The sequence below is a fragment of the Pan paniscus genome, chromosome 2 (genome assembly GCF_029289425.2).
Source record: "Pan paniscus chromosome 2, NHGRI_mPanPan1-v2.0_pri, whole genome shotgun sequence".
NCBI classification, from domain to species: Eukaryota; Metazoa; Chordata; class Mammalia; order Primates; family Hominidae; genus Pan; species Pan paniscus.
This window is the reverse complement of record NC_085926.1, coordinates 91,819,949-91,840,017: the sequence shown is the minus strand read 5'-3', so window position 1 is coordinate 91,840,017 and position 20,069 is coordinate 91,819,949. Positions and strand designations below refer to the sequence as shown.

Genomic DNA, 20,069 nt, shown 5'->3' with positions numbered 1-20,069 from the left:
CTATTGCCCAGGCTGGAGTGCAGTGGCAGGATCTCAGCTCACTGTAACCTCTGGCTCCCTGGTTCAAATGATTCTCATGTCTCAGTTTCCCAAATAGCTGGGATTACAGGCATGTTCCACCAGGCCTGGCTAAGACTATGGCTTTTGATATAGGCATTTCATCATGTTTTTTCTTTTTTTTCAGATTTTTTTTTTAGAATGAGGGTCTTACTGGCTGGAGTGAAGTGGTATGATCACAGCTCACTGTAACCTTGAATTCCTGCACTCAAGTGGCACTCCCGCCTTAGCCTCCCAGGTAGCAAGGACTATAAGTGCATACCACCATGACCAATTAATATTTTTTATGTGGTGGCGCATTCTAGTAATCCCAGCTACTCAGGAGGCTGATGCAGGAGAATCACTTGAATCTGGCAGGCAGAGGTTGCAGTGAGCCGAGATCATGCCACTGCACTCCAGCCTGGGTGACAGAGTGAGACTCCGTCTCAAAAAAAGAAAAAAAAAAATATATATATATATACACACACACATATATATACACACACATATATATATACACACGTATATATATATACACATATATACACACGTATATATATATACATATATACACACGTATATATATATACATATATATATATACACACATATATATATATGTTTGTTTGTTTTTTGTAGAAATGGGGTCTCACTATTTTGCCCAGGCTGGGTTTGAACCACCTGGGTTCAGGTGGACCTCCCACCTCAGCCTCCCAAAGTGCTGGGATTACGAAGGTGAGCCACCACACCTGGCCTCAGCATGTTTTCTCTGATGTAGTCATAATAAAGGAAGTATTGAATATTATCTGGTGTGTTTAACCTCAAGTATAAACCTGAATAATTTGTGTAGACCATCATACAAGGGCTGCAGCTGCACACCAAACCTGCTCTCTGAATTGTTAACCAACGTGCTTCTGTACCTGCATTTTTTTCTTAGTTCGATCATACTGATTTTAAATGTCATACAATTCATAGGCAGAAAATGATTTTAACTTATTGTTTAATAAAACAATATATTTTACATGGAAAAATGATTAATTCATATAAACTTATTTTTTCCTTCAGTTTTGTCAAAGCAACAGGCTTCACAAATCCTGGTTAGGAAGCGTCGTGCAAATTCTTTACTTGAAGAAACCAAACAGGGTAATCTTGAAAGAGAATGCATCGAAGAACTGTGCAATAAAGAAGAAGCCAGGGAGGTCTTTGAAAATGACCCGGAAACGGTAAGCATTTATGGAAACTATCAAGTTCACACATCTAGACATACAACTGCAGACTGAACATTTCCAGCCTGTACTTCCTTCTGTTCCATCTTAAAGTCAATAATTCTGTGTATCACCTTCCACACATAACCACTTCCATTTCAGGAGAAAGTACCTTCAAAGGAAAGTGGGCTTGTTAGGCAGACATGATCACCAATAACAGCTTGTTCTGACTAAACTATAGTTCAGTTACACCTCATTATCAGCAAATAGTATTGACCTCATGGTTTGTAAATATTTTCTTCTAACCAGAATTTGATAGTGTTAGGGGGAGGGGAGAGGAAGTACCTTTAAAGGAAAATGGGCTTTTTAGGCAGACATGATCACCAATAACAGCTTGTTCTGACTAAACTATAGTTCAGTTACACTTCATTATCAGCAAATAGTATTGACCTCATGGTTTGCAAATATTTTCTTCTAACCAGAATTTGATAGTGTTAGAGGGAGGGGAAAGGATGTCTGAAGTATTAACGTGTGTGTGTGTGTGTGTGTGCACGCGTGCGTGCATGCTAGTTTGGATTATTATTACAATGCTTCATTAAATTTCTCCATTGGCATTTATTTTTATTTTTATTTTTTGAAACAAAGTCTCTTTCTGTTGCCCAGGCTAGAGTGCAGTGGTGCAATCTCTGCTCACTGTAGCCCCCACTTCCCGGGTTCAAGAGATTCTCATGCCTCAGCCACCTGAGTAGGTGGGATTAGAGGCGTGTGCCACCATGCCTGGCTAATTTTTGTATTTTTAGTAGAGACGGGGTTTTGCCATGTTGGCCAGGCAAGTCTCAAACTCCTGGGCTTAAGCAATCCACCTGCCTTGGCCTCCTAAAGTGCTGAGATTACAGGCATGAGCCACTGCGCCCGGCCCACTGTTACTTTACATGAAAGATTTTAATTCACAATTGTAGGTATCATCTAATATTGAAATTTTAAATAGATTTTAAATAGATCTCAAAGTAGAGAGATCAGTGTAATAAATTTCATTATAAAAACTCCCCCACCCCTTTAATAATGATCAACACTCTGCCATTCTTGTTTTACCTATTTTTTTCCCCATCCATTCTAATTTTTGTTTTGTTATTCTGGAATATTGTAAGGCATGCCTGTCTGCCCAAGATACCATATTAGTACATCACTCATTAATATTGAGTGTGTATTTCTAACACAATGGATACATTCTATCAGCTTAGCCTCTAAGCAGCAAAAGCCCAGTGAGGGAGAAGACCTTGATGTGGAGGAGGAAAGATAGTGAGGAAGGAAAACTCATTTATGTGCTTCCTCCCTTCCACTAATTCTAGCATTGGTCTCATTGACAGAAGAGAAAAAAATGACAGAAAGAGCAAGACAGAAAGGGGAGAAATGAAAAAAAAAGTTACTTTTTTTTTTTTTTTAGACAGGGTCTTGCTCTGTTGCCCAGGCTAGAGTGCAGTGGCATGATCATGGTTCACTGCCGCCCTGACCCCCCCGCTCAGGCAATCCTCCCGTCTCAGCCTCCTGTGTCGCTGAGACTACAGGTGTGCAGCCCCACACCTGGCTAATTTTGGTATTTTTTGTCGAGAGGGCATTTTGCCATGTTGCCCAGTCTGGGCTCGAGCAATCTGCCCACCTTAGTCTCCCAAAGTGCTAGGATTACACGTGTGACCACAGTGATCCCCCTGCCCCACCCCCACCAAACATTTGTTACTGTGTTACAATTCTCATGATTACAGGTGTGATCATTTTCGACCCTACCCAACCACTCCCTGTCCACATCCCTAATACCACAGTCCACATTTCCAGTCCCCACAGTACTACTTATGCCTCAGCATCTCTAATATATTCCTTTGACGGTCGCAATATCACCTTTGAATCCCATTATCTATTGTGTAGGTTTATATGAGAGGAGGAAAGAATGAGGCCTTTGACTCAGTTCTGGATGAGCTTATGTTCTGTACTTACTAAGTGGTAACATTGAATATGTCTTTGTGTAGAAATTCTGGTTTCTCATGAGGTATTCTTGTGCTGTTAATGGTACACATTAGATATATTATGGCTTAAGAATGCTTTTGTGGACTAGCCTGAGAACCTTACTATCAGAAATTTTTAACATTTTGCTCTTTTTAAGAAAGCACATTCTTTACTCCAAATTGACTGATTTACAGACAAACTTTTGGTACACAACCAATTTATAGGTAAGGTACTACATGTACATAAGATGTATAAGATAAATGTCTACTTTAATTCACTTCAAAGTATGTCACTGTTAGCTGGGCACCTTGGCTCACACCTGTAATTCCAGCACTTTGGGAGGCCAAGGTGGGAGGATCGCTTGAGCCCAGGAGTTTGAGGCCTAGGCAACATAGTGAGACCCCATCTCTACAAAAAAATAATTAACAACAAAAAACCAGCTGTGCATGGTGGCATGTACCTGTAGTTCCAGCTACTTGGGGGGCTGAGATGGGAGGATTACTTGAGCCCAGGAGGGTAAGGCTGCAGTGAGTCATGGTCATACCACTGCACTCTAGCATGGGCGACACAGAGAAACCTCGTCTCAAAAAAAAAAAAAAAAGAGTATGTTACTGTGATTCAACATTGAATCTGGTGTAGGTGAATATTATGACATAAAATGTGTCAAATGGTTATCTAATCATTATGGAAAAATTAAAGGATGTACAAAAAAGGGCATGTATGATTATATTTACCATCCTAAATAGAGCTTGCTTTTAGATTAGAAGCTTTTGAAACATGATTAATTGATCAATATTTCTTTAAGCCTAAGTATCTTACTGGCTTAATTTTATTGTTTTCTCTTGGTATATTTTACTATATAAAAATTGTAATATGAAAATGATGGTTATATGTAACTTATTTGCATCTTTAATATAAAAACACATTATAAAATTAAGTTTTAACTCTATAATGAAATTTAGGTTTGCTAAGATATGTTTTCTTTTTCTTCTTTCTAGGATTATTTTTATCCGAAATACTTAGGTAAGTTCAAAACATCTCAAATATATAATCTTAGAAATGGAAAGGAACTTAGATATGTTCCTGTCTAACTCTCCACCTGTCTATTCCATCCAATGTAATTTCATTATCCTTGGGAGTGAGGTTTCATTTTATATGCAATTTTGCTGTCTTTATATTTAACACATGTTGAGAAATTTGGAACGGTTCTTTAATTACCATGTGGCATTTTAAATTTTAGTGTTTTTCTTTCTCATGTCTTTCTTATGAAGCTCTTGGGCTGATGCTCGGTTATATTGAGGTGCTAGACATAGTCTATGAGCATATGCGTTTTCATGGGTTAACTGTTTTTTTTTTTTTTGTGAGACAGCACCTTGCTGTGTCACCCAGGCTGGAGTGCTGTGGCCTGCTCTCGGCTCACTGCAACTTCTGTCTCCCTGGTTCAAGTGATTCTCAAGTGCCTCAGCCTCCCGAGTAGCTGGGATTACAGGCATGTGCCACCACACCCAGCTAATTTTTGTATTTTTAGGAGAGACAGGGTTTTGCCATGTTGGCCAGGGTCGTCTTGAACTCCTGGCCTCAAGTGTCCACTCTCCTCAGCCTCCCAAAGTGCTAGGATTACAGGCATGACCCACCCTGCCCAGCCTTAGCTGCTGTATTTTAAAAGGGCAGTGGAACATGGATATACATCCATGAAAAAGATGTTTTCTTTTGTAAAGTTACATGCAAGAATTTGTACTATTAAAGTGTAGAAAAGATAGTATATCAAGACTATTTCAGCTTTTTAATTTTAGATAGAAATGTAAATATTTTATAATAAAATAGACAATATTTGGCTGTTAAATATTATGTGTACATTAAAAAAACAGTGTTAACTCTTGCTTCTTAGGGCCATGTAATGAGGCTGCATTTTTGCACGCACAATACTGTAGAGGATACATTCCTTTGATCAGAGTACATTTGGATAAAGATAAATACCATGCTAATACAGCATTATGTGTTCTGGGGAAGTTCCTTAGATAAAATATTTTTCATAATTTTATCCTTGTATCTCTCTTAACTTCCGCTTTTCTGGCCCTGCCCAACTCTTCTCTTTGCCTATCTCATTTGGCAACATGGTAAAAAAAACCAAAGTATAAAATAAAACAAACTAAAACAAAAACAGAAGATGTGGGCTCCAGGCTCAGACCTAAAATTTTTTAACTGTGTAAGATTAAACAAGTTGTTTAGCTTTCCAGCTTCTGTAGTTTTAAGTGTGCACTGTAACTATATTTTCTAACTTCAGAGCTTTTAAATCACCAAATATGTCAACGTACATAAATAATGTGTCAAAATTTCTTCAGATGTATTCTTGTTTAATCAACCCATCATGTGAAACAAAAATATACTTTTTATTATGATTTTTTAAAATTTAAATTTCATATTTTGGTCTTTATTTGTATATAAGCATGTGTGGTGAATTCCACTGTTAAAAACAATTTTTAAAAATGTCCTGCCTAAGTTACACTTTTTTTGTTATTTGATGTGTATATTCTATAGGCCAATGGCTCTAATTTGAAAAGCAAAACAAAACAGTCCTTTCTCTGGTAAATCTAACAGTAGTTTTACTAACTACAACAGCTCATACAGAAAGGTCCCTGTAGTGAGATAAGGTCACCAAAGAAATTAAAGAATTGTAACCCATATATTTGGGGCAATATTTAGACTTCGTTTTCAGGGGCTGATAAAGCACTTCAATTGGCCTACATATTCCATGTACTATCTTGAAAACATGTGATTTGGAAATAAGTACTCTGGGTTTCATTATAGTTTTTAAATTGTGTTCTTCTCTTTTGTAAGAAGTGGAATAAATAACTACCATTTCCATAGGCCTAGTATCACCTAATAGAGTGAGTGTTTCTAGTAAAGAGAGAGAAACTTCCTGGGAAGAATGGTGAACTCTGAGCCTAAATATAAACATTAGAAATCATTTTTTCATGTGAGCTGGCAAAAAATAAAATAAGGAAAAAACCTGAAAAATAAAAAAAAGACATTATTTTTAGTTTCTAAGATAAGTTGGTGAATTACCTCAGAATGCTGACTCCCTCCCTTCAAATCTTCTCTAAAGAAACAATAAGATTCCAAGCACTAATAATAACAAAATAAAATGACAAAAAGAAGTTTAAGAAATGCCTGGGTAGGCGAAAAGCTGGCCTGACCTGCTGGTATGTATGGTGGGGGATTGGGTTCTAACTGACAAGGCAGTAGTGACAAAACAGATTTGATAATTTAAAAAATGACCTGAACTTTCCAATTGAGAAAACAAACACAAAAAATACAATAGAGCAAACCCCGAGTAACAAGAAGTTTTAAAATAACAAAAACAGAGATAGAAATAAGTGAAATAGAAAAACAAAAGTGAGCATTAACAAAAGCACATTCTCATTCTTTGAAAAGGTTAGTAAGTGAGACTGACATCTGGCAAGAATAATCAAGGAAAAACAAAAAAGAGAAAGAGGAAATGCCAATACATAGAGTACAAGATAGAAAGGGAAAATATTCTAAACTCAACACAGATTAAAAATATTATCATAAAATATTACAAACAGCTATATTAAATACACTTGGAAACCTAAATAAAATGGATGTGTTCCTAGAAAAACATATAATATCTGTAATTTCACAGGAAGCAATAGAGAACTTAGTTATACAAACGAGTATTAAACAAGTTAAAACTACAGCCAAAGCTCTCTTCTTCCCATTTCTCCCGAAACCCAGATCCAGATGGTTTTACAAATGAACTCTTCCAAATTTTAAGAAATTGTTAATGTTTCCCTTATTAAGATATTGTCCTTAAAAAATGAGCTTATTCTAAGAGGCTTATGTAATCTTGACTCCAAAATCAAATAAAGACAACATTTAGTAAACTCATTTTAAAATTTAAGTGAGGGAATAAAAGAAAAGAAAAATAGCATTCCTTTTGATTTTGAATTAATTCTAAATAAAATGATATTCAGTCCGATCTTAAGTGTGTTAAAAATAATATCATGATCAAGTAGAATTATTCCAGAAATTTAAAGATGAGTTAACATCAGGAAATCAGCTGGGTGCAGTGGCTTATGCCCGTAATCCCAGCCACTCAAGAGGCTGAAGTGCGAGGATCACTTGAGGCCAGGAGTTTGATACCAGCCTGGATAACATAGTAAGACCCCACCACTAAAAGTATATTATTACCTCAGTTCATACAGAAAAAGCAGTTGATAGATATCACTACTTAGTTATGATAAAAGCTTTTGTCAAACTAAGAATATAAGAAAAGTTTCTGAGGTTGATAAAGGTTAAATCTAGAATAACCATATAATTAATCTTCCAAATTTTCACACTTCAGTTCAGGATTAATAATGCATAAGGTAATGTCAGCTATAAAAAGAATAATATAGGATTGTTTTGAGCAAATTGGCATGAGAAAGGAGGGAGGGAGGGAGAGATGGAAAGAGAAAGAGAGAGAAAAGAAAAAGAAAGTGAACAAAATCTGCAGTAAACATTATACCTAATGAATAAAATTTAGGTATAGTTTCTTTATGGTTGAGAACAAAAAGAAAAGTACTGGAGGTTACATTCAATGCAATAAGAAAAGAAAAATAGGGATTGTATAGATCATAAGCTATAGTATATTCCTGTCATTACTTTTAATTGATATAATACTGGAAAAAAATAGAATCCATAGACAAAATATAGGAACACATAAGGTATTTAGATAATTCTATGACTCTCCTATAAAAATCCATAGTAGTTCTTTATGCAAGCAATAGTCTAGTAGAAATTAAAAAGATGATACCATTCACAATAGCAGCAAATCCCATAACATATCTAGAAATATCTTAAGAACACATAAAAACCCTATGGAGAAAATGTTAATACTCAAATTGAAGACATAGAAAATGAATTAAAACCATGGAAAGATATTTCATGATCTTGAATTGAGTGATACTATACAGTGATCAGTTCTCCTCAAATTGATTTTATTTTATTTTATTTTATTTTATATTTTTAGAGATGGGGTCTCACTATGTTGCCCACACTGGTCTCAAACTCCTGGGCTCAAGCAATCCTCCTGCCAGGGCTTCCCAAAGTGCTGGGGTTATAGGTGTGAGGTACTATGTGTGGCCATCCTCAAATTTATATGTTCAGAGCAATCTTGTTTAAAAAAATATTTTTGAGAAGCTCAGTAAACTCATTTTAAAATTTAACTGAGGAACTAAAAGTCCACACATGTCTAAAATACAAAAGAGAGAAATACCTTATCAAATATTAATAATACAAAGCTATAGAAATAAAACTATATGGTATTTTCAGAACATGAAACTGAACAGAAAGTTCAGAGAAAGGCTCATATCTATGACAACCTAATATTTGATAAAGATGATACTGTAAGTCACTGTGGATTATTTAAAGATGGTATTGCGAAGAATGGCCAGCTATTAGCAGACAAACAAATATGGGTTTCTAATTACCACCAAGTGTAAAGGTGAATTCTAGATGGAATAAAGACAAAAATGTTAAAATAAAACCATGAAATTAAAGAAACAATATGGGAGAATATCTTTGTGACTGATGACATGGGGGAAAATTTTAAATTCACAAGCTGTAAGGTGAAATAATAAATTGGATTATAACAAAATTAAGAATTTATCTTACAAGAGAGACATGAATAGTAAGATTAAGAGACAAATGACAGATCTGTCTCTGTCAAATAAATATCAAAAATATAAATATCAAGAGGTGATATTTATAAATGTTTATTTTTTTTCAAATCCGCAGGAAAAACAAATTAGGATCAATAGAAAAATGGTAAAAAAAAATAGGGAAAATTTTCAAAGAAGAAAACTTTCAGATTTGGAAAATGACATGAAAATATGCTGCCTCTCCTTAGAAATCAGAAAAATAATGAGATATTACTTTATTACCTATTAGTCTACCAAAAATTAGAAAGCAAGGATGTAGAAATCCTTATACTCCACTGGTGAGAATGCACCTCTGAGAGCCATTAAGTACATTCCTATTTAATGATCACACAATTCCACCACTGGGTATCTATTCCAAAGAAATTGTTATGCAGGTACTAAGGAGACATGCATGAGGATGTACTTTCCGCCTTCTTGTAGAGGTAGAAAGTTGGAGGTAATTTGAGTGTCTTATCATGGGTAGAGAGAATTATAAAGTGGTGGTTGCATACTGTGGTGTAACACTTAGTGGTTAGTAGCAATGAATTATATGTAGCAGCATGGATTGATCATAAAAATCAACTTCTGAGAAAAAAATTAGAGGATGTGATATATAACACAAAACCATTTACACACGTGAAAAAAAACATGGACATGAAATTGTAAATATATATTTTCAAGAACACTTACAAATTTTAAAAATACACATAACCACTGGGCATGATGTCTCATGCCTGTAATTCCAACAATTTGGGAGGCTGAGGAGGATGGTTCACTTGAGGTTAGGAGTTCGAGACCAGCCTGACCAGCATGATGAAACCCCATCTCTTGTAAAAATATAAAGATTAGCCAGGAAGGAAGGAGTGGTGGCGAGGCCTGTAATCCCAGCTGTGTCCAGAATTGGTGGGTTCTTGGACTCACTGACTTCAAGAATGAAGCCGCCGACCCTTGCGGTGAGTGTTACAGTTCTTAAAGGCAGCGTATCGGGAGTTTGTTCCTTCTGATGTTCGGAGTTTCTTCCTTCTGGTGGGTTTGTGGTCTCGCTGGCTCAGGAGTGAAGCTGCGGACCTTCGTGGTGAGTGTTACAGCTCATAAAGGCAGTGTGGACCCAAAGAGTGAGCAGCAGCAAGATTTATTGCAAAGAGTGAAAGAACAAAGCTTCCACAGTGTGGAAGGGGACCCAGTGGGTTGCCACTGCTAGCTCGGGCAGCCTGCTTTTATTCTCTTATCTGGCCCCACCCACATCCTGCTGATTGATAGAGCGAGTGGTCTGTTTTGACAGGGCGCTGATTGGTGCGTTTACAATCCCTGAGCTAGACACAAAGTTTCTCCACGTCCCCACCAGATTAGCTAGATACAGAGTGTCAATTGGTGCATTCACAAACCCTGAGCTAGACACAGGGTGCTGATTGGTGTGTTTACAAACCTTGAGCTAGATACAGAGTGTGGATTGGTGCGTTTACAATCCCTGAGCTAGACATAAAGGTTCTCCAAGGCCCCACCAGACTCAGGAGCGCAGCTGGCTTAACCCAGTGGATCCTGCACTGGGGCTGCAGGTGGAGCTGCCTGCCAGTCCCAAGCCGTGTGCCCGCACTCCTCAGCCCTTGGGTGGTCAATGGGACTGGGCGCCCTGGAGCAGGGGGTGGGGCTCATCAAGGAGGCTTCATGGCACAGGAGCCCACAGAGGTGGGGGAGGCTCAGGCATGGTGGGCTGCAGGTCCCGAACCCTGCCCTGAGGCAGCTAAGGCCTGGCGAGAAATCAAGCGCAGCGCCAGTGGGCCAGCACTGCTGGGGGACTTAGTACACCCTCCGCAGCTGCTGGCCCGGGTGCTAAGCCCCTCATTGCCCCTGCTGGCAGGGCCGGCCGGCTGCTCCGAGTGCCAGCCCACCAAGCCCACGCCCACCGGGAACTCCAGCTGTTCCCCCTCACGCCTTTCCCTCCACACCTCCCTGCAAGCTGAGGGAGCCAGCTCTGGCCTTGGCCAGCCCAGAAAGGGGCTCCCACAGTGCAGTGGTGGGCTGAAGGGCTCCTCAAGTGCCGCCAAAGTGGGAGCCCAGGCAGAAAAGGCGCCCAGAGCGGCGAGGGCTGCAAGGGCTGCCAGCACGCTGTCACCTCTCACAGCTACTGGGGAGGCTGAGGGACGAGAATCACTTGAACCCAGGAGATGGAGGTTGCAGTGAGCCAAGATCGTACCACTGCACTCCAATCCTGGGCGACAGAGACTGTGTCTCAAAGAAAAAAACAAAGAAACAAAAAACAAAACAAAACAAACCAAAAAAAAACCACATAACCCATTAGAATGACTGCCTAAAGGGTGAATGAAAGTGGAAATGGAGGAAATGGAGATAGAAAGGAATATGTATGTATTTTTTGAAAGCAAGTGATGGGCTTTTCAAACACCAGCGATCATAATATACTGTCAAAGGGGCGGGGTATGAATAACTCAGCCTTGTGCTCCTCCAGTCAAAACAAGCAAACATTCAGCCTTTTATGTGATGCGTCTTCTGTGACTTAAAGACAGAGGGGTATAAAGTAGTTTCTTAGAGAAATAAAAAATTTACCTGACTCTTGATCCATTATAATTCCAGTACAACCTTTGTCTAGGAGTCAGTGGCTGTTTGAACTATTTTTTAGAATTGACAAATCAAGATAGCTAGGATAGTGGTGCCTATAGAAAGCGGCAAAAGGAAACCAGTTTGATTGTTAATAAAACTAATAGTGAAAAATATAAGTAAAGGTACATGTAGCAAGATCTTTTCCTAAGAGGTCATGCCTTGACCACCAGAACCTCTCTTGAAAGGGTCTGTTTCTTAGCCTTTCTCTCCTGTGGTCCTAATTTCTGTTTTTAATCCCTTTTCTTGTGGGAGCTTCCGCATCAGTTTACAGAAGTAGAGACAATCTCCCTCCAGCTTTCACCTTCCTGTTTACCCTCCTTAATTTTTACTATTCCTGTTGTGTGGTAAGAAAGAGAAGTGGGAATATGAGGGTTCTGTATTACACTGCTTTGGAGTAGCAAAGCAAATGGCTCTTCACACTGTAATTCTGAACACACTTTTCCATGAAATTATTATCATGAATATTAATGTAGGCTTCTATATAATGTGCCTTATGTGTTTAAGCTAATGTAGTCTGGCCTGGGGTTCTAAACTCATATGAAACATTTCACTTGGGTCTCCAGCCTCAGAGCTTTCAAATTTTGGCTGTATTCACTGTAAAATTTGCCAGAGATGCGAAATGAAGCTTTCTCAAAAACGATGATTCTAATGAAGTCTTCACACAAGAATAAATGAAGTCTGAAAGTAGATGATTCAAGAAGAAGGACAAATGAACCGAAGATAAGACTACTTGAGACCCAAAACTACTTAGGTTTTACTGGGGCTGAGTTTGGCTCCCTTCCCCTCTCTATCTCTTGTACCCTTTTGCCTTACTACCTTCCGTCATGGGATGATGCAGTAATAAGGCCCTTACCAGATGATTAGCACCTTAATATTGGACTTCCCATCCTCCAGAACTGTAAAAAATAATTTTTTCTTTATAAATTACTGAGTCTGTGGTATTCTGTTATAGCAATACAAAAAGGGCTAAGACAAAACATTGGTGCCAGACATTGGGTTGCTGCTATAACAAATACCTGAAAATATGGAAGCAGTTTTGGAACTGGGTAATGGCTAAAGGCTGGAAGAATCTGGAGGAGCAGGCTAGGAAAAGCCTAGATTGCTGTGAATGGAGCATTGAGGATGATTCTGGTGAGGGGTCAAAAAAAAAGAAGACATGTAGGAAAAGAATGTAACTTCTTAGAGATTACTTAAGTGTCGTGATTAGATTGTTGGTAGAAATATGAATGCTAAAGCCCATTCTGATGAGATCCTAGATGGAAATGAGAAACAAAGCACTGGAAACTAGAGTAAAGACCAACATTGTTACAAGGTAGCAAAGAAATTGGCTGAATTATCTCCATGCCTGAGGGCTGTAGGGAAGGCTGAATTTAAGAGATAAGTACTAGGATAGCAGAGATTTCTAAGCAAAATATTGAAGGAACTGTGTGGCTGCATTAATTTATTTATCTATTTATTTATTTAGAGACAGAGTTTTGCTTTGTCACCCAGGCTGGAGTGCAGTGGTGTGATCTTGGCTCACTGCAGCCTCTGCCTCCCAGGTTCAAGCAGTTCTTGTACCTCAGCCTCCCAAGTAGCTAGGATTACAGGTGTGTGCCACCACACCTGGCTAATTTTTGTATTTTTAGTAGAGACAGCGTTTTGCCATGTTTGCCAGGCGGCCTCAAACTCCTTACCTTAAGTGATCTGCATGCCTCAGCCTCCCAAAGAGCTGGGATTACAGGTATGAGCTACCATGCCCAGACTTTGTGGCTACTTTTAACTGCATACAGTAATATATGAGAAAAAGAGAAATGATTTAAAGCTGGGATTTACAATTAAAAGGGAATCAGGGCAAAAATATTTGGGAAATTCGCAGCCTGGTCATATAAAGAGTGAAAAGGTCTTTAGGAGAGCAAACCAAGGGTGTGTCCCAAGTTACCATTTGCCAAAGAGACTACCATGAATAGAAAGGAGCCAGGGGCTCTTTAGTCTGAGTGAAGTAACTCAGGAATGGAAAACCAAACATTGTATGTTCACAGTCATAAGTGGGAGCTAAACTATGAGGATGCAAAGGTTTAAGAATAATACAATGGACTTTGGGGACTTGGGAGAACTGGTGGAGGCGGGGTGAAAGATAAAAGACTACATATTGGGTACAGTGTACACTGCTTGGGTAATGGATGAACCAAAATCTCAGGAATCACTATTAAAGAACTTACTTATACATGTAACCAAACACCACCTATTCCCCCCAAAACCTGTTGAAATTAAAATAAATAAATAAATAAAAGGAGCCAGGTGCTGTTTTTCAAAACAATGGGCGAAAGACCTCAAAGACATTTGAGAGATTTTTGAGGCTGCCTCTCCCATCACTGGCCCAGAGCAAGACCTTGATGCAGTTTCCAGAGGGGCACCTGCAGGACCACCACTGCTCTGCACGACCTAGGGACTCTGCTGCTTGAATTTCAGCACAGTGTCCCTTGGCCATCCCATCCATGGCTCAAGTGGGCCTAGGTGCATCTCAACCCACCACTCTGGAATGTACATACCTCATAAGCCTTGGTGGCATTCATGTGGTGTAAATTTTGCAGGTGCACAGAATGCAAGAGCTGTGGGGTCAAGGTGGCCTCCACCTAGATTTCAAAGGTTATTATGGGCAGCCTGGGGGTGTCCAGGCAGAGACTTGTTACAGCAGCAGAGCCACTATAGTGAGCCCCCACCAGGGCAATGCCTAGTGGAGCCATGGGAGTTGGGAAGCCCCGAGAGCCCAGAACTATAGGGCTACCAGTATGCAACTTCTGTCTGGGAGAGCTGCTGGCACAAGACTCCAACCTGTGAGAGCTGCAGCATGGCCTACGCCCGGCAAAGCCATAGGGATGGGCTGGCCAAGGCCTTGAGGGATCAGCCCCTACCCCTGTGTGCTCAGAAGTCAGGACATAGAGTCAAGGAAAACTATATTAGAGCTTTAACATTTTATGTTGTTTTTCTTAATGGGTTTTGGACTTCCTTAGGACCAGTTACTGTTCTTACATGTTTTTCCTTTTTGTAATGGAAACATCTATCATGCTTATCTCATTGCATTTTGGAAACTCATAGCTGGTGGGAATTGCCTTAGGGTGAATCATGCCTTGAGTCTCACCCATATCTGATTTAGATGAGACTTTGGACTTTGGACTTTTGAGTTGGTGCTAGTATGAGTTAATACATTGGGGCTTATATTAGTCTGTTTTCACTCTATTATAAAGACATACCCAAGACTGGATAATTTATAAAGAAAAGAGGTTTAATTTACTTATAGTTCAGCATGGCTGAGGAGGCCTTGGGAAACTTAGAATCATGGCAGAAGGCAAAGGGAAAGCATATTAGTTCATTTTCATGTTGCTAATAAAGACATACCTGAGACTGGGTAATTTATAATGTAAAAGAGGTTTAATTGACTCACAGTTCCACATGGCTGGAAAGGCCTCATAGTCAAGGCAGAAGGTGAATGGGGAGCAAAGTTACTTCTTACTTGGTGGCAGGCAAGAGAGCTTGTGCAGGGGACCTCCCATTTATAAAACCATCAGATCTTGTGAGATTTACTCACTACCATGAGCACAGTATCGGGGAAATTGCCCCCATGATTCAATTATCTCCACCTGGCCCTGCCCTTGACATATGGGGATTATTACAATTCAAAATGAGATTTGGGTTGGGACACAGCCAAACTATATCAGGAAGCAAGGCATCTTCTTCACAAGGCAGCAGGAAGGAGAACGAACGCAGAAGGAACTACCAAACACTTAGTAATCATCAGATCTCATGAGAACTCACTCACTTATCATGAGAACAGCATGGGGAAAATCGCCCCCCTGATTCAATTACCTCCACCTGGCCTGTCCCTTGACACATGGGGATTGTGGAGGATTAGAATTCAAGATGAGATTTTTGGGTGGGGACACAGCTAAACCATATCAGGACTATTGAGATGGAATGAACGTATTTTGCACATGAGAAGGACATGAATTTTGGGGGCTGGAGCAAATACTAGGCTTCGAATGTGACCCTCAAAAAGTATGTGCTGGAAACTTAATTCCCAATGGAACAGTGTTGGGAGGTGGGGCCTAATGGGAGGTGTTTAGGTCATTAAGGCTCCACCATCATGAATAGCCTAACACCAATTATAAAAGGGCTTGAAGCTGCAAATTCAGCCTCTTGCTCTTTCGCCCTCTTTTGCCATCTGCTGTGGGATGGTGTAGCAAGAGGGCCTTCATGAGACGCTAAAGCACCTTGATATCAGACTTCCCAGCCTCCAGAACTGGGAGAAGTAAATTTCTTTCTTTTATAAATTAGCCCGTCTGTGGTATTTTGTTATAGCAACACAAAGTGGACTCAGATAGGGGCTCCAGAAACACCCCCACAATGTGTAAGGTAAGACTTATTTGGGAAAATATTCTATCTCACCATGGTAGGCTGAATAATGACCTCCTTCCTCCACCCTGCCTGCCCCTCCCCGCCCCAGACATATCTATGTCCTAATCCTTAGAACTTGTGACTGTTACCTTATATGGCAAATGGAGACTTTGCAGATGTGATGAAAGATCTTTCCATGGAGACATTATCCTGGGATATCTGAGAGGACCCGATAAAACCATAAGGGTCCTTATAACAGGATGGCAGGAGATTAGAGTCAGTAGTAGATATGGAGTCAGATATGGAATGATAAAGCAAGAACTGGTAGACATACAAGGATGAGGCCACGAGCCCAGGAATGCAGATGACCTCTAGAAGCTGGAAAAGGCAAGGAAAGGGATTCTTCCTTGAAGTCTCCAGAAGGAATGGATCCCTGCTAGCCCTTTTGGTTTTGGACTCTCGGCACTGTAAAACAATAAATTTTTATTATTTAAAGCTACTAAATTTGTGGTAATTTGTCATAGCAGCCATAGGTAACTTAAACACATACTGACTTCAAATGAATCTTTTAATCTGTCTGTGATACACTATATTTTTCCGAAGATGGTTTAAAAATGTCTTCCATTCCACATACCCTTCTACAGTGTCATTTTGCTGTGTCCTCATCAAGAGGTAGAATAAATCCCCCACCCACACCCTACCCTTTGAATCTGGGTGGATCCTGGGACCCCTTTGATCAACAGAATATGATAGAAGTTATACAGTGTCCCATAATTGCCATGGCAGTTTGCTTTCTCTGTCTTAGAAGCTAGCTGTCATGAAAGAAGTGCCACTTTAAGACCAGCATGCTAAGAGAAACACCCACATGGAGAACTTTGAAGCATGATCTATCATATGGAAAGAGAGATGCCAAAGAACGTTAGCTCCATCTTGGAAGCAGTCCCCTGCCCCAGCCATCCTGGTTGACTCCATTGGCAGCAGAGACAAACAACCCAACCAAACTCTGCAAATATTTGACCCACAAATCATGAGAAAAATACAATGATTACTTAAGCTACTAATTTTGGGGGTGGTTTGTTCCTTGGCAAAAGCTAAGTAAAACACCATCTTTTTTATAGTAAGCTGGTGACTGTCTGAACAATGAAGTAATACATATGGTGTCTTTAGTGCCTGTTAAGAAATATATTTTTGGCACTAAGTAACTCCTAGCTACGTTAAAGTAACAAAGTATTTCATCTTTACAATTCCAGCTGTTATTTCTTAGTTTCCTAGCAATATCTACCAGGTTGCTATATCTGATTTCACAGGGTTGTAGTGAAGAATGAAGGGAATGAAGTAAACCTGTTTTGTAATATAGAAACATTATACAAATATTACTGTATTAATCTCAGGGCAACATGAGAAGAATTGGAAGTAGCCTATAGCAAGTAGAAACACGAACTGATTCTATTGACTTAATGACATATACTTTATAAATCAGACTCTGGTCAGTAGATTTGAGGGTAACATCTTGTTTCTGCTGTGAAATTAAAAACATAGACTTATATGACAATAAATTTCTATGCTAAATCAAGGTTTTTTTCACTTCTGACTTTAAGGTTCTTCTCCAGAGAGAAGAAGGTGTCACAGACTTATTTTTTATGTTTCTGTATCTGTTGTCATCTTGCTTGTAGATTTTTAATTTTTCAGAAAGGTAGATGGAAACATTTAGTGTTGCATTTTGAAGACTGAATCTTGTGAATCTACAGGAGCATAAATGTCCTACCTCTTGGGACAGTTCCTACCATGAATTCGGATCAAGTATGTGTGTCTACTCTAAGAAGATTATGTTCGTTTTTATTTTCAGTTTGTCTTCGCTCTTTTCAAACTGGGTTATTCACTGCTGCACGTCAGTCAACTAATGCTTATCCTGACCTAAGAAGCTGTGTCAATGGTAAGCACTTCTACCATCAATTGAAAAAACAAAACAAAAACTCTGTAGGTAAAGTACACCCATGGTAATATAAACTAACGTTTAAAAATTGAGAAATGATCCTTTGATGGGTTGTATGCCCAGCAAGGAAGTATTTTCAAACTGCATTTCTAATACTTGTTTATAGTTGTAAATGCTCCTGTATTACTCAAAATGAATTTTTTTTGCCTAATGTTTAAACTGAACAGTGTTCTCTGTTCCTAAAGGTTATCAGCTTCAGAATTTTTATTCCCAACAGCTTTATTTTGGCTGTTGTTGCATAATCATGTAGGGCGACTAAATGTTACAGTAGATTAATAGCTCAAAGTAGAGCCATGTTTATTCTTCTAACTTTTTGGCACTGATAATATAAACATGGAAAATGTTATATGAATCAAATTAGCTTTCTTGCTCTGAAGTTCACAAGGGGCCTAATGATAATTCTGGTACATTGTTTTTGACTCTTTTTTGGTAAATTGGTAAATTAGTAAAGCCAATGATGCAACCACAGGATATAAATTGTGATGTTTGTTCAGAGAATATTTCACATCCAGGATTGAAATTCTCTAGATATTCATTTAACTGTGTTTTTCTCTAATTTAAAGTGCTTGTAATTACACAGGGAGTACAGTTTGTCTGAATACGTATATTTAATGATTTAATTCATGCTTTATCTTTTCTTAAAATTTACGAAAGAGCAGAATAATAATAATTTTGATAAAAATTTTCTATTATTTTCTTTTCTATGATTTTAAACTAATACCTAATGTATTGCCACATTTCAAAAAAAACTTGATCCTATGAAGACTTTTTAAAAAAATTATGGAATTAATTAGGCGTTAGCTAGGTTGGTTATTTATTTATTTAACAACAAAAATTTTCTTTGGCTAACATATGCAAAGAGATAGAAATATAGGCAGTATTGGGAGTATTGGAAGTATTGGAAGGATGGGAAGAACATGTACAGTTGACTGGGAAGTTTAGAGGCTGGTGTGGAAATGTGCAGAAATCAAGGGACTATTGCAGTGTCTAAAGAGGGGACAGAAATTACAAATAAAAAACAAATGGCATGTCATTTGCCATATTGATAAAGTGCTTCGATATTTTAGGAAGAAAATAAACAAGGCACTATAATTGATCTTTACTTGTACGTTTTTTTTTTTGTTGTTTTTTTTTTTTAAACAAGCTCTTGCTCTGTTGCCCAGGCTGGAGTGCAATGGTGCAATCATGGCTCACTGCAGCCTCAACCTCCTAGGTTCAAGCAATCCTCCTGCCTCAGCCGCCTGAGTAGCTGGAACTATAGGCACATATCATCACTCCTGGCTAATTTATTTTTTATAGAGATGGGGTCTTGGGTGTGTTCTCCAGGCTGGTCTCAGACTCCTGGCCTCAAGCAATCCTCCTACCTGGGCCTCCCAAAGTGCTAGGATTACAGGCATGAAACACCATTCCAGGCCCTACTTTGTACTTCTTAATATTGCTCTTTTTCTCTGGTAATATTCCTTATTCTAAAATCTATCTTATATTAATGTTGTCACTCTGGCTTTCTTTTGATTAGTGTTTTTATGGTTTACTTTTCCATCCATTAACTTTGAACATACCAGTGTGTTTATATTTCAAGTGAGTTTCTTTTGGGTCTTGCTGTTTTCTCCAGTCTGACAAGCTCTGTCTTTTAATTGGAGTGTTAGACTATAGACATTTACATTTAATGTTACCATTGATGATGGTTAAAGTCTGTTAATCCCATCTGTTCTTTGTTTTTTTTCTTTTCCTACGGCAATTGTATTGCTTACTTGAGTTTTTTTTTAGGGGGGGAAGTTGATTCCATTTTATCTCCTCTGTTATTAATTATGCTTCTCAAACTTCTTTTACTCATTTCTTTTCTTTTCTTTCTTTTTTTTTTTTTTCAGTCAGGATCTCACTCTCTAGCCCAGGCTGGAGTGTGGTGGGGTGATGATAGCTCACTGCAACCTTGAACTCCTTGTCTCAAATCCTTCTTCCCTTCTGCCTTAGCCTCCTTAGTAGCTAGGACTACAGGCATGTAGCACCATGTCCAGCTAATTTTTAAATTTGTTTGTAGAGATAGGGTCTTACTTTGTTGCCTAGCTAGTTTTGAACCCCTGGCTTCAAGTGATCTTTTTGCTTTGGCCTCCCAAAGTGCTGGGATTACAGGCATGAGCCACTGTG

The 20,069-nt window shown here is 38.8% G+C and overlaps 1 protein-coding gene across 2 annotated transcripts in view; it reads left to right on the top strand.

The window, feature by feature from the left end:
- The window catches only part of PROS1 (protein S), a 105,509-nt gene that overhangs the window by 46,717 nt on the left and 38,723 nt on the right, over positions 1–20,069 (top strand). For both annotated transcript variants that reach the window (XM_034956970.3, XM_055110171.2), the window contains exons 2-4: positions 1,102–1,259; positions 4,238–4,262; positions 17,778–17,864. In XM_034956970.3, the coding sequence (XP_034812861.1) occupies positions 1,102–1,259; positions 4,238–4,262; positions 17,778–17,864 (270 nt within the window). The remainder of the gene's footprint in view (positions 1–1,101; positions 1,260–4,237; positions 4,263–17,777; positions 17,865–20,069) is intronic.